Raw genomic sequence first — 12,157 nt, forward strand, 5'->3', positions numbered from 1 at the left:
TCGTCGACACCGCTTTTTGCTCTCCGCGCGTTCAACGTATATCAACCGCACGCAAAGAAAAGCGCACTACTCGTGGTTGTGTTCAAATGCGTTTATTTAAAATCTTTTAAAAGGATAGACTTTGGACACACAGTTAGAAAATCTTAAATCTCTTTCTCCGCTTTCTCTCTCTCTGTGTGTGTGTGTGCGTTTTATTTAAAGGAAACGAAAGCGGTTTTGAGACGCGCTCTCTTTTCTCCTCTCTTTTCTCCTCTCTCGTCGCTTCTTCTTTTACGTGCTCTTATTTTGTGTGTTCAACACTAAGCGCGATAGAATTTGTGAATATAAAAGAGAGAAGTTTTTTTTTCTCTAAGAGACGACGGCGCGCGTGTCCGTCTGAAATGACTGTGCAATCTCCTCCCAAAGGGCAGACTTTGAAGATTTTTTGAACCAAACGAAAAGGCGGAAAAAAAAAGATTTGAAAAGCCGCCAAAAGCCGCCAGAGAAGGACCGAAAAGCTCTGCCGAGGAAGGTTTCAAGTGCTTTTCCTTGCTCTCGTTTCATCTTTCCATCTCGTCATATTTAAAAGGAACTCTTCTACTCCTGCTGCGAAAAAGAAGAAAAAAAGATGCCATCATCATCATCATCGTTCTCTTTCGGAGCGGGAGGAGGAGGAAGAGGAGCAAACGGAGGAGGATATCAGAACTTGATCGCATCGAAGATGGAAGAGTTCACGGGCACCTCGGACGCGTTGACGAACGCGTGCGCGTTCGCGTTGTGCGCCTCGGTCGTCGGATTAGTCGCGCTGAAACTTTCCAGGAGGACGATGACGATGATGATTGAAAGGAGCGCGACGACGAGAGAGCAGGAGCGAGGCGGAGGGAGAAAACCGAAGACGACTTTGAAAGAACTGAAATGTTCGAGTGCGAGCGATGATGAGAAAGTTACGATCACGTTTTATTACGGGACGCAAACCGGCACCGCGGAACGGTACGCGAACACGTTAGTCGAAGATGCGCAAAAACGCTACGGTTTGAAACAAATCTTCGCCAGAGCGGTGGATTGCGAAGACGTGAAACCAGACGTGTGCGAGGAGGTTTTGAGCTCGGAAAAGTGCGCGGTGTTTTTACAGTCAACGTACGGCGACGGAGACCCGACGGATGGGTCCGCGGACTTCTGCAGATGGTTGGAGGAAACGGCGACGGATGGTCGGATGCCGGATATGCTCGAGGATATGCATTTTTGTACGTTTGGACTCGGGAATCGATCGTACGAACATTTTAACGCCGCTGCGAAGCAGGTGGATAAAGCGATATCCGGATTAGGTGGAAAAAAAATGATGAAGATCACGTTAGGAGACGACGATAAGAGTTTGGAGGAGGATTTTGAGGAGTTTAAGGAGGCGTTGTGGAGGCAATTAGAAAAGACGTTCCAGTTGAAAGCGGAAGGAGAGGAAGGCGATTTCGACGTTGAAAAGCATTCGTATGCGATTAGAAAAGAAGAAGACGCGGAAAAAGTGAACGAGTTGACGAAGATCAGGGAGAGGAAATCGTTCGAGATGTCGAGGGGAAGTGAAATTCCGACGCAAGCGAAACCGTACGCGTGTCCGATAAAGTCGCGCAAAGAACTGCACGCGGGTAAGTCGGATCGATCGTGCGTGCACGTGGAATTCGACGTCTCGCAGTGTAAAGGATTGACGTACGAAATTGGGGACCATTTGGGTGTGTTCGCGGAAAACGCGCCGGATGTGGTCGATAGAGTGTGTAAGTTATTGAAGGTGTCGAAACAAACGCCGATGGAGTTGGTGAGAAGAGACGACGCGCCGAAATCGTTGTTGCCGGTATTCCCGGGGCCGATTTCCGTTGGTATTGCCGTGGCGAGATACGCGGACGTGTTGTCCATGCCTCGAAAAACCGCGATTAAAGCGTTAGCGTCGTTCGCGACGAATAAGAAAGAAGCGAAAGAGTTGGATTTGTTAGCCGTAGACAAGGCGAAATACCACGCGTACGTCGCCAATCCGCACAGAAGTTTATTAGAAGTCATGGAAAAGTTCCCGTCTGCGGTCCCGACGTTAGGCGCGTTTTTCGGATGCGTCGCCGGGAGATTGCAGCCGAGATATTACTCCATCTCGTCGTCGCCGAAAGACGTGACCAACGGGAGCGGCATCGTCACGGCAACCGTGGCGGTGGTGAAACACAAAACGAAAACGGGGAGAGTACACGAAGGCGTGTGTTCGACATTCTTGCAAAACGTTCGCGAAGGCGATCGCGTGCCCGTGTTTGTGCGCAAAGCGACGTTCAAGTTACCGAAAGATGTGAAAGCGCCGGTCATTTTAATCGGTCCAGGGACTGGGTACGCCCCGTTCAGAGGTTTCTTACAAGAACGAGAGTATCTGTTGAAATCGAAAAAACAAGAGTTGGGAGAGTGCATGTTATTTTTTGGCTGCAGAAAAGAAGAGCACGATTACATATACAGAGACGAAATGGAAAACGCGTTATCGGAGAAGGTGATCACGTCCCTGGACGTCGCGTTCAGTCGCGACGACCCGAAGAAGAAAGTGTATGTGCAAGACAAAATTCAAATGAAAGCGAAGGACGTGTATAAAATACTCCGAAGCCCAAACGGCGCGGTGTACGTGTGCGGAGACGCCAAGCACATGTCCAGGGATGTCAACAGAGCCTTGTTGCAAGTATTACAACGCGAAGGCGAATACGCGATACACGAAGCCGAGGAAATCATTCGTCGATTAGTCGTCGATAAGAGATACATGAAGGACGTGTGGTGATACGAGAGATTGTTTAATTTATAAATCGTAGTCGATAAAATACAGTGCACAAATGTGATGATGGTTTTTGTTCCTTTTTTTCCCTCCTCATTTGCCCAATTCTTCAACTCCGTTTAATAACGAAAATCTAGGTTTATCCGCCGGAAACACCATGGCGTCTTTCTCCCACGGCCATCCTCCAAACCTGGTGCGTTGATAATCTTCGAAACACTGCATAATCTCCTGCCTCGTGTTCATCACGAACGGCCCGTGCGACGCCACCGGTTCGCCGATCGGTTTCCCTTGGAGCAACAACACGTCCATAGTCTCCGTCTCGCTTCTATTTTCTAAGACCGCGGTTTTATCACCGACAATTTCCGCGCCGTGCTTCTTCGGCACGTTCACGTCGCTCACGAATTGTTTACCGTTTTCGCCCTCCACGAAGTACAAAAATCTATTCGTCGCTTTCCCTCCCTTGGCCGGCGCAATTTCGCACTTCCCTCCCGGTTTCAACGAGTAAAAAACCACCCCGACGTCGTTCTCTGGATCCGCCGCCCACGAGTTTGGCGGCGATTTCATCGCCGTCCTCTCGCCTTTGTGTTCGCCGACCCACACGATGACGTCCGCTCCGCCTTCGTCTTTCACCTTCTTCGTCTCGCTCCCCCAGTGCATAACGAACGCCGGTTCCGTCATCTTACTCTTACTCGGCAAGTTCAACCAAATCTGAAAAAACCTCGTCGGGTTTTCTTTATCCTCGTGAATTAACGGAAACATTTCCCCGTGAACGACGCCTTTCCCTGCCGTCATCCATTGCAAATCGCCTTCGCCGTATCTCCCCGCGTTGCCCATCGAATCCGTGTGGTCGATGATGCCATCTAAAGTCGCGGTAATCGTTTCAAACCCTCGGTGAGGATGTTGTGGGAACCCCGGCACTTTTTCCCCGTGATACATTCGGTACGGTGCGTTCGGGTTGAAATCCGCACCGTTGCCTCGTCGCGGCGCTTCCATTTTACCGTTCCCGGCTGGATACTGGTCTTTGTGGTAGACGCAAAAGAGGAACGGATCTTGCGTGTGCATCGGGCCGTCGGAAAGTCGATCGATGCCGACGACCACTTTATCGTTGCTGTTTTCAGAAGAAGACATCGTCGTTACTACTACTGGTATTTTGGTCGTCGTTCTCGAAAGGGTTTTTCGGCGGATGAGGAAGGAGAGCGCGCTCGTCCTCGTCGCGAGCATCTCCGATGTGACGAAATTTTGTTCGTAAGCTAAGGAGTCTTAAGTTGCTATTACGCTATGTAACGTATACTAAATACTAGTACGATGAATCATCTGACGAGAGATACGTCGAAAACCTTTTCAAACGCGTCGAGCGCACGATCTGCGGCGATTGACACGGAGACTTTTTTATCGTCATTCTCGTCGATTAGTATTGGCGGTTCGTCTTCGTTTCCGTTTCGTCCAACCGTTCGTTTTTGTTGCGAGCGCAGTCTCTCTCGGATGCTTCCTACCGGTCTGTCGCCAATACCGCACGGTACGACGTGTTTCGTGAAGTCGCACAAATTGCAGTCGACGTTGATGGCTAAACCGTGGTAGGTGACCCATCGTCTCGCGCGGACGCCGACTTGAGCAAACTTTGAGCCGTTCGCCCACGCTCCGGTGAAACCGTCTTCGCGATGTCCTTTTTCAACGCCGAAGGATTTGGCGACGAGAAGAGCGACTTCTTCTAAATTCCGCATGTACTCGTGTAAATCGGGCTTAAAACTCGAGCCTTTGCGTTCGTCTAGTTTTAATATCGGATATAAAACCAACTGTCCGGGTAAATGTACGGTGACTTCTCCGCCGCGTTCGCATCGGCGCACTTCAAACCCGAGGTCCTTCGGCGGTTCCTCCGCGTCAAACTTCAAGTTATCCGTCGTGCTCCCGGTACCTAACGTGATGACTTTTTCGTGTTGCAACAAAATCAACGCGTCGTGTTCGAATAAAATCTTCTCGATGTGATCCTCCTCGCTGTCTCCGTAATTCGACGTCGTAAACGCGGTTTCGATGTCGAACTGTTTTTGGAGCAAGTCTTTTTGCATTCGCCACCCGGTGTCGTACGGGACGAGTTCGTCGCTCAAATCGATCAGTTTCACCCGCCGATTGGTCGGTTGTAACTCGGAAGGGTGTCGAATCCCCGCTCGCGCGACGATAACTCGCTCGAATCTTCCTCTCTTTTTCTCTTTCTTTCTCCTCGTCCGAATCGTCGCGTTGTTGCTGCTACAAAAGCGAAACAACTCCCCCGAATTGATGATGATGTTGGCTCCCATTCAGAGCGTGTGTCGCGCTAAAGGAGCACGCAGGAAAACACTCCTCGCTGCGTTTAAACGCCAAAACCCACACGAACTATCACCGTGTCAATTTTTAGCCACCACCACCACTCGCGCAGCGGGGCATTTCTGCGCGCATCGGTAGAGTATACGTATCACTCGTACGAATTCATTCTCGAGTGAAGTCGTTACCCCCGAGCTTGCTTGGAAAAAAAGTTTCAATCGATCGAGGCACTCGTTCGTAAAGGTATAAAAAAGCGTCCGTCCTTCGAAAAATACGGACACGCGGGATTTTACGACCAAAAAACATGACGTGATTTCTGCGATTCGATTATATTTCGTCGAATTTAATTGATTTTGATTTGCACGACACGCTCTCTGCGTGTGCCGTCAAAGAAAGACGCCACAAAATATATAATTAACAAAAACAGACAAGAGAGAGAAGAAGGTGTAACTCCCCTTGGACTCTCTCGAGGAAGAACGACCATGAAAGTCTCCTCCTCGTCGCCGTCGAGAGGAGGAGGAGGAGGAGGAGGGGCGTCGTCGTCGTTGAAAAGGCGAAGGAAACAACAACAAAGCGAAGATTTGGAGGAGGATTTGGAAGAAAAAGTGGCGAAAGAGGAAGAAGGCTTCGCGGAGGAAACGACAAACACGAACAACGCGTTCACGCAGACGACGTCACCACATTCGGAAGAGAATCAACCGGTGGACGTTCTTTTGCACCCGCACCAGTCGATTGCTATCGAGGGGTCGTGCGGGGTGAAAGTGACGTCCGCGGTGGTGTGCATCAACGGATATTTAGCGAGGTGCGACCACCCGGAGCAGTATTGCAGAGCGTCGAGATTGGTCGGGAACGCGGTGACCGTGCGGTCGGGAGCGTTAGGAGCGGAAGTTAGGCTGACGCCGTTACCGTTGGACGACGAGTTGTGCGTTACGGTGAAAGGCGGCGAGGATGTGGAATTGCCGAAAGAGGAGTTGAAAGCGGTGATATTAGCGAGAGGGAAAGGGTTCTTCGCCGAGCGGTTTCAAAGGATTAAGCAAGTGTCGTTTCGGCACCAGAAGGTGGCGCATTTGCAAAGAGAGGACGAGAGGGAGAAAGCAGAGAGAAGCGGCGGGAAAGTGTTGAAGAGAAACATATCTTCGTTCGAGTTGGTGTCCTTGAATGCGAATGCTAATACGCATAATAGCAGTTATAGTCAAAAGGGCGGCAAACCGGAGGTCCCGGAGGAGATTTTGAACTCGATGAGCGGCCAAGTCGAAGGGAGTTCGATGAAGACGACGTCGACGACTCAAGAGGAAGACTCAGACAACGCGAACGGCACTTTGCCTAGAAATAAGATTCCAGAGGATTGGGCGAGAGCTGGTACGGCGGCGGGGGATACGGTGAGGCAACTTTCGAGGGATCCGAAAGGACCGCCCGCGGTGATCGCGTTCGTCGGGCCAAAAGGTGTTGGGAAGTCCACGTTTGCTAGATACGTGGCAAATTTGTTGTTGATTGATTACCAAAAAGTTGGGTTCTTGGACATCGATCCCGGGCAACCAGAACGGACGGCGCCCGGTTTGATTTCCGTGACGACGCTGCAAACGCCTCTGCTTGGACCTCCGGCGCTGAGGTTATCTGGCGGAGAGTTTTTGGGTTCGGGAGAGAAGCCTTTTTATCAAAAGTTTATCGGAGACTACTCTCCAGAGAGCGATATCGATGCATACGTGGACGCCTGCGTGGAGTGCTTGGATAAATGGTTGGAAAAAATGAAGGAGGAAAGATCGACGAATAGAACGGAAGCGCTTTTGATCAATTGCAACGGCTGGGTAAAAGGCGCCGGCTTGGAGGCTTTAGCGAAGTTTCTAGACAGAGTGCCACATTTAACGCACGTATTAAACGTTCAATCGCACGCCGAGAAAAGGAATTGCCCTGGAGGGGCGTTTTGGAATGTGAACAATAGTAATAGCACTGAAGGAGGAGGAGAGAAGAGGGACGTCGCTTCGTTCGATGGATCCATGTCGTTCCCAGATAAAGAAGGCACGAAAATTACCTACGTTTCCGCCGGCGCGCAAGGTAGAAACGATAAGGACGAAACAGAAGGCGAAAAACAAGCTTGGAAGCGTTCGCCTCAAGATAGTCGCGCGTTACTTTGGCTCGCTTGGGCGAAACAAGTTGTGGCGAGACACGCGGGTCGGCCCGAATGCGGCGGTCTGCGCTTGACGAATGAAGCCAGCTCGTTCGCAGCCATTGCTAGAGGTTTAGAACACGCGACACCGTGGCGCGTTTCGTTAGACGACGTAAAAATTAAGGTGTTGTTTTCGGATATTCCAAACAAAAACGACGCTTTGAAAGCTCTGAATGCCTCGGTCGTTGGATTGTTGCTCGAGGACGATTCGTGTGTAGGTTTAGCCGTCGTTCGTTCTGTCAACGAGGCCGAGAATTGCCTCTTTTTGCTTTCGAACGTCGAAACAGACGTCATTCGTACCGTGAAAACGTTGTGTTTGGGCAAAGTTACGCTTCCCATGAAACTGAAAGGTGTGTTGAATGGGAGCTCGCCTTACGCCGCAGTTGGCGTAGTAGCAAACGAAGGCACCGGCGGCGCCGAACAAAAGAGCAGAAACAACATAGCACGGGGAGGCGCGACGGAGAAATTGTGATATATTTGCCTGTTAGTGTTTTCAATATATTTGTATGTCTAAAATAATGCGAACTAAAGTTATTACTGATCAATTCCTACTTCTTCGAGGATGGCTTTGTTCTCGCGAATGTTTTCCATGCGCTTTTGTACAAAGTCTTTGACTTCCGTTATCGTCGGATGATTAAACAGACTCAACGTTACAATGACGTCGCCACAATCACCGAGCGCCTTGATCAAGCAATCGCCGCTTCTTTTCTCGGTGCCAAAACCAACAGCGCTCTTTAAAACATTCACCGCGTCTTCCGTGAGCCTTTTCGTTTCAGAAGAAAAACCAGAAGGGCCAAAAATTGCAGTAAGTCTGGATACGAACTTGCCCGTTTTCTCGATGCCTTCGCAAACCTTCGAAGATTCGAAAACGTTGGGACACGACGTTACCATGTTCGAAATCGCTTTTATCGCTTCTGGTAAGGTTCGAAAAGCGAGCGTGTACTCTTTTCCGTTGGCGCTGAAATCCTCTAAATTTGTACTTTTCAATCCGCCGTCGTCGCCGAAAGTGTGCGAAACAAAATCACAGAGCGCCAAAGCCAGACGACTGGCTTCGAGTGAGCGCATTACACAAAACGTATCACACAACGCGCCTTTCGTGATTTCATTTGCTATCTGCATAGCTTTTGCTTGTTCGTAGTTGTGTTGTTCACCTTTCGATGAGTTAAGAAAATACGAAGCAGCCGCGTCGAGAAAGTTCTTCTCGTGACATACGTTTCTTATAATGTCGTTTCTCCACATCTGCCTCGCGGGGTCGAGATGTGCCATATTGACGACACACTCCCACACGAGTGCAAAAGCTGCGTCTCTCAACGCGCGCGAAGTATCTGGCGAAGAGAAAATACTCGCGACCATATTTTTAATGGAAGGTGCGGTGGCAGCTTCTTCGAGCAAGACCGGCATCGGCGCCGCTTTCTTTATTGGCAAAGCTTCCATGCCGTTGGCAAAGGTAATGCCTGTCTCTAACCGAAGATACATGTCGCGCGTAATACTTATGATTTTCGTCATCGCGTTGAAAAGTTCAACGCGGGCAACTTGCGGCCGCCCCGCTTGACTGGTGAGTTTCGCGATTAACTTTGCAATATTCGTCGGCATTTGTCTAACAACGGCACCGGTGACGTCCATCTGATCCGCATCAAACCATAGCGCGTACTTTCCCAAAGGACTTGGATTAGTTCCCGCGTTCGTTTCGAGCAATTTATTTCTAAACGATTCCCAAATTTCAGAATCTGTGCTTTCGGGAACTGCCGGCATCTCCAAAATCTCGGTCTCCTCCACCGCGAGTTTATCATCTTTGGGTTTGACCCACGCATCTAACATCCGCTTAGTACCAGCGTTGTTCATCTTGAACAGCTTGTCTAATCCTTCTTGCGTCACGAAAGTTGTTTTACCGAATTCCGTGTTGTTGCTAATAATTTCATTTTTAGCGGCATCGTTTTGTTCTTTCGTTTCTTCCTTTGCCGCTTTCTTTTCTTTTGCTTTCATTTTCTTTTGTTCGAGCTTCGCGCGTTCGGCTTCGTCCTCGATTTTTTTCTTTGCTTCTTCATAATCGACGCCGCATATGATGATACCCTTCATCGTGCGTGTAATAATCTCGAAACCTTTTAGTACAACACCATCAGCATCTTGCGTGATACCGTCTTCAGAGGAACCCGCGAGCGATGTGACTACGAGCGTTTTCCTTTGCTTCTTCGCTTCTCCGACCCACTGTTGAACCGTCCGTCGCGCTTTTGATTTCGACACGTACGTGGGTGTACTCGGATCAATAGAAGTCGCATCACCTGAATCTTCTCTTCGGATGGCGTCGAGATTCTCTTCTTCGTCGTCTTGGCCAAACTCGCCCCGGATAATTCGCGTATCGGGGATGAAAAACTCTTGTCCATCCTCCTCCTCGTCTTCTTCGTCGGCTAAATCTTCGTCCTCCTCGTCTAAATCATCCCCATCGTCCATGATATCTTCGCCCTCAGATTCGTACTCGTAATCCTCGCCGCCTGAATCACAGCCGTAATCGACCTCGTCGCACTTTCTGCGATAGTTTCGCGCCATTTTTTTAACGAAAGGTTGAGACAACGTCGGTCGTCCCGGAGGCAAGCCATAACCGTACCACGGTAATCGCTCGTGATAATTCATCTCGTACGACGCAAAACTGTAATACTTCTTGTATCGTTTAAGCCCTTTGTCCTTTGCCGTTGTTATTTCCGGCGCATCGACGATTTGCACGTCGCCACCATCGTCCTTGATGATTTGAACCTCGTCGTCGTCGCCGTCCTCGGGAGAACTCGATTTGGCGCGAAACGGGTCGAAATCTTTCGGCGAAACATGCACGCGGGCATTCCAGTGTCGCATCGTCGTCTCCGTATTTTCTTTCTTCATTCTTCTTTCCGCTTTAAACTTTTTCAACGTCATCAGCCAACTTTGAACGACGTCCACCTCCAAAGCCTTCGACTTATTGAACAACTCTTCGTCCAACTTCTCCACGACGTGCTTCTTACTCGGCGACGCCACAACATCCAAAGCCGAGGACGTTTTCTGCATCTTCTTCGGCGACTTTTGCTTGAAAAACCCGAGCAACTTTTCGCTCTGCTTCCGCTTCAGAGCCTCCAACCGTTCTTTCTCCTTTTGCTTCTCCTCTTCAATCCTGTCCTTGTCCTCCTGCTCTCGCCTCTTCTTCTCCTCTCTCGCTCGCTTCTCTTCCTCTCGTTTCAAACGCTTCTCCTCCATCTCCTTCTCGCGCTCTTTCCTCTTCTTCTCTCTCTCCTCCGTCTCCTTCTCGCGTTTCAAACGTTTCTCCTCCATCTCCTTCTCGCGTTCTCGCTTCTTCGTCTCTTTCTCCTCCGCTCGTTTTTCCTTCTCCTTTTCCTTCTTTTGCTTCAATCGCTCTGACTCTGATTTCTTCTCCTCTTTTATGCGTCTTTTCTCCTCCTCCTCTTCCGCGTTCTTCTCTTTTTGCTTCTTATTCTTCAACGACGACGACGCGTCCGCCTTAAAAGCGTCGTCGCGATTCGCGATAATTTCAAACCCGTCCGAATCCACCGACATTACCGCCTCTTCTTTATGTACCATTTGTTTTTGTTCTCGTGGATGATGATTTTCCTCGTCCTCGTCCATGAACGACGCCACTAAATCGCCCACGCCTCTCATCTCTCGTAAGAAATCCTCTCTGCGACGACTTTCTTCCTCAAAACAGGAAAAAAAGGGGTATTCCGTGAAAGAAAGAGAAACGACGACGTTTTGCTCCGATCGTGTGAACGGAACAAAGCGATCGATGTGTGTGTATAGAAATGGAGAGAGAGAGAAGAATTTTGAATAAATTCTCTCTCGGAACAAACACTGTTGAAGTAAAATTTCGTCGTTTGGGGTGCTCAGATTAAAAGTAAAAACGGCTTCTCGTTTAAATAAATTCTTCTATTTTTAGCGCAGAGATCCGCTCCATCTCGCGCGTAACGTGTCGAGACATTGCATCGCCAAGGGCACGCGGTTTTCGACGCAGAAAACGGGTTCGACGGTCGAACGTCGGGAAAGAACTTTCGTCGGGAAGAGAGAGACGCGGCGTCTCGTTTCCTCTATTTTTAGCTCAGATCCTCTCGCGCACTCTTTGTGTGTAGAGTGTTCTCTTTTCTTAATCCTTCTTTCTGATTAGAAACACGTGACGACGTCGATTCAGACGACGAGGAAGAGAGACGACTCTGTAATGTACGAAGAAGATAAAGACTCGGTCATCTTACGCCTTCGGGTGGAACTCGCGCAGGAACGCGCGAAAAGGAAAGAACTTGCACTGGTGGAAAGAGACTGGAGTCGAGAACGCGCGAGGACGGAACACGCGTTGGAAAGGGCCTTGGTGGACGAGAGAGTGCACGGGTTAGAGTTGGAGGCGTCGAGAGTAAAGTTGGAGAGAGAGTTGGTACGTTTGAGAGAGGAGAAGGAAAGTTGGGAACGGGAGAAGGTGAAGGAGAGACTCGCGATGGAGCAGTTGGCGGAGAAATGCGAACGCGCGAAAAGGAGAGAGGAGAAGGTCGTGCGGAGTTTGAGGGAAGAGATCGAGGAGATGAAAGAGTTTTTGGAGAAGGAAAGGGACGAGAAGAGATCGATGGAATCGAGAACGCGTAAAATTGAAGAGATTTTGAGGAAGTTAGAGTCTGCGCGATGCGAAAACGACCGGTTGACGAAGCGATGCGTTTCGAGCGAAAGACGTTTGGAACAGGCGCTCGTGGAGAACGTCGAGAGGAGAAAAGAGGCGAAGAAAAACGAACGAACGCTAAAACGAGCCGTTCATTTATCCGCAGAGTTGCTCAACCGACAAGACCATCGAACGTGGAAGGATAAGAGAGATGCGGAAGATAACGATGCAGAAGAAACCGGTATCAAAGTTGAGAAGGAGGAGGAGGAAGAGGACGACGACGAAGACGCGTTGTACACGTAAACAAGTATCCGTACGATTTGAA

The 12,157-nt window shown here is 49.6% G+C and overlaps 6 protein-coding genes across 6 annotated transcripts; 3 read left to right on the forward strand and 3 right to left on the reverse strand.

Annotated features, from left to right (window-relative positions):
• Positions 1–700: 700 nt before the first annotated feature.
• Positions 701–2,764, forward strand: Bathy01g03270 (predicted protein; the record flags this gene model as incomplete). The annotated part of the gene is made up of 1 exon (XM_007515633.1): positions 701–2,764. One exon carries the CDS (start codon positions 701–703, stop codon positions 2,762–2,764), a length of 2,064 nt encoding a protein of 687 aa, XP_007515695.1.
• An 87-nt stretch (positions 2,765–2,851) lies between these two features.
• Positions 2,852–3,886, reverse strand: Bathy01g03280 (pirin domain-containing protein; the record flags this gene model as incomplete). The annotated part of the gene is made up of 1 exon (XM_007515597.1): positions 2,852–3,886. The coding sequence occupies one exon, from the start codon at positions 3,884–3,886 to the stop codon at positions 2,852–2,854; it is 1,035 nt and encodes a 344-aa protein (XP_007515659.1).
• A 182-nt stretch (positions 3,887–4,068) lies between these two features.
• Bathy01g03290 (lipoate-protein ligase B) lies at positions 4,069–5,049 on the reverse strand (the record flags this gene model as incomplete). The annotated part of the gene is made up of 1 exon (XM_007515068.1): positions 4,069–5,049. The coding sequence occupies one exon, from the start codon at positions 5,047–5,049 to the stop codon at positions 4,069–4,071; it is 981 nt and encodes a 326-aa protein (XP_007515130.1).
• Positions 5,050–5,535: 486 nt separating this feature from the next.
• On the forward strand, positions 5,536–7,689 carry Bathy01g03300 (predicted protein; the record flags this gene model as incomplete). Its single annotated transcript, XM_007515185.1, has 1 exon — positions 5,536–7,689. The coding sequence occupies one exon, from the start codon at positions 5,536–5,538 to the stop codon at positions 7,687–7,689; it is 2,154 nt and encodes a 717-aa protein (XP_007515247.1).
• Positions 7,690–7,751: 62 nt separating this feature from the next.
• On the reverse strand, positions 7,752–10,823 carry Bathy01g03310 (unknown protein; the record flags this gene model as incomplete). Its single annotated transcript, XM_007515504.1, has 1 exon — positions 7,752–10,823. One exon carries the CDS (start codon positions 10,821–10,823, stop codon positions 7,752–7,754), a length of 3,072 nt encoding a protein of 1,023 aa, XP_007515566.1.
• Positions 10,824–11,406: 583 nt separating this feature from the next.
• Bathy01g03320 (unknown protein) lies at positions 11,407–12,135 on the forward strand (the record flags this gene model as incomplete). Its single annotated transcript, XM_007515761.1, has 1 exon — positions 11,407–12,135. The coding sequence occupies one exon, from the start codon at positions 11,407–11,409 to the stop codon at positions 12,133–12,135; it is 729 nt and encodes a 242-aa protein (XP_007515823.1).
• Positions 12,136–12,157: the final 22 nt, after the last annotated feature.

This window comes from Bathycoccus prasinos, assembly GCF_002220235.1.
Source record: "Bathycoccus prasinos genomic : Chromosome_1".
Taxonomy (NCBI): Eukaryota; Viridiplantae; Chlorophyta; class Mamiellophyceae; order Mamiellales; family Bathycoccaceae; genus Bathycoccus; species Bathycoccus prasinos.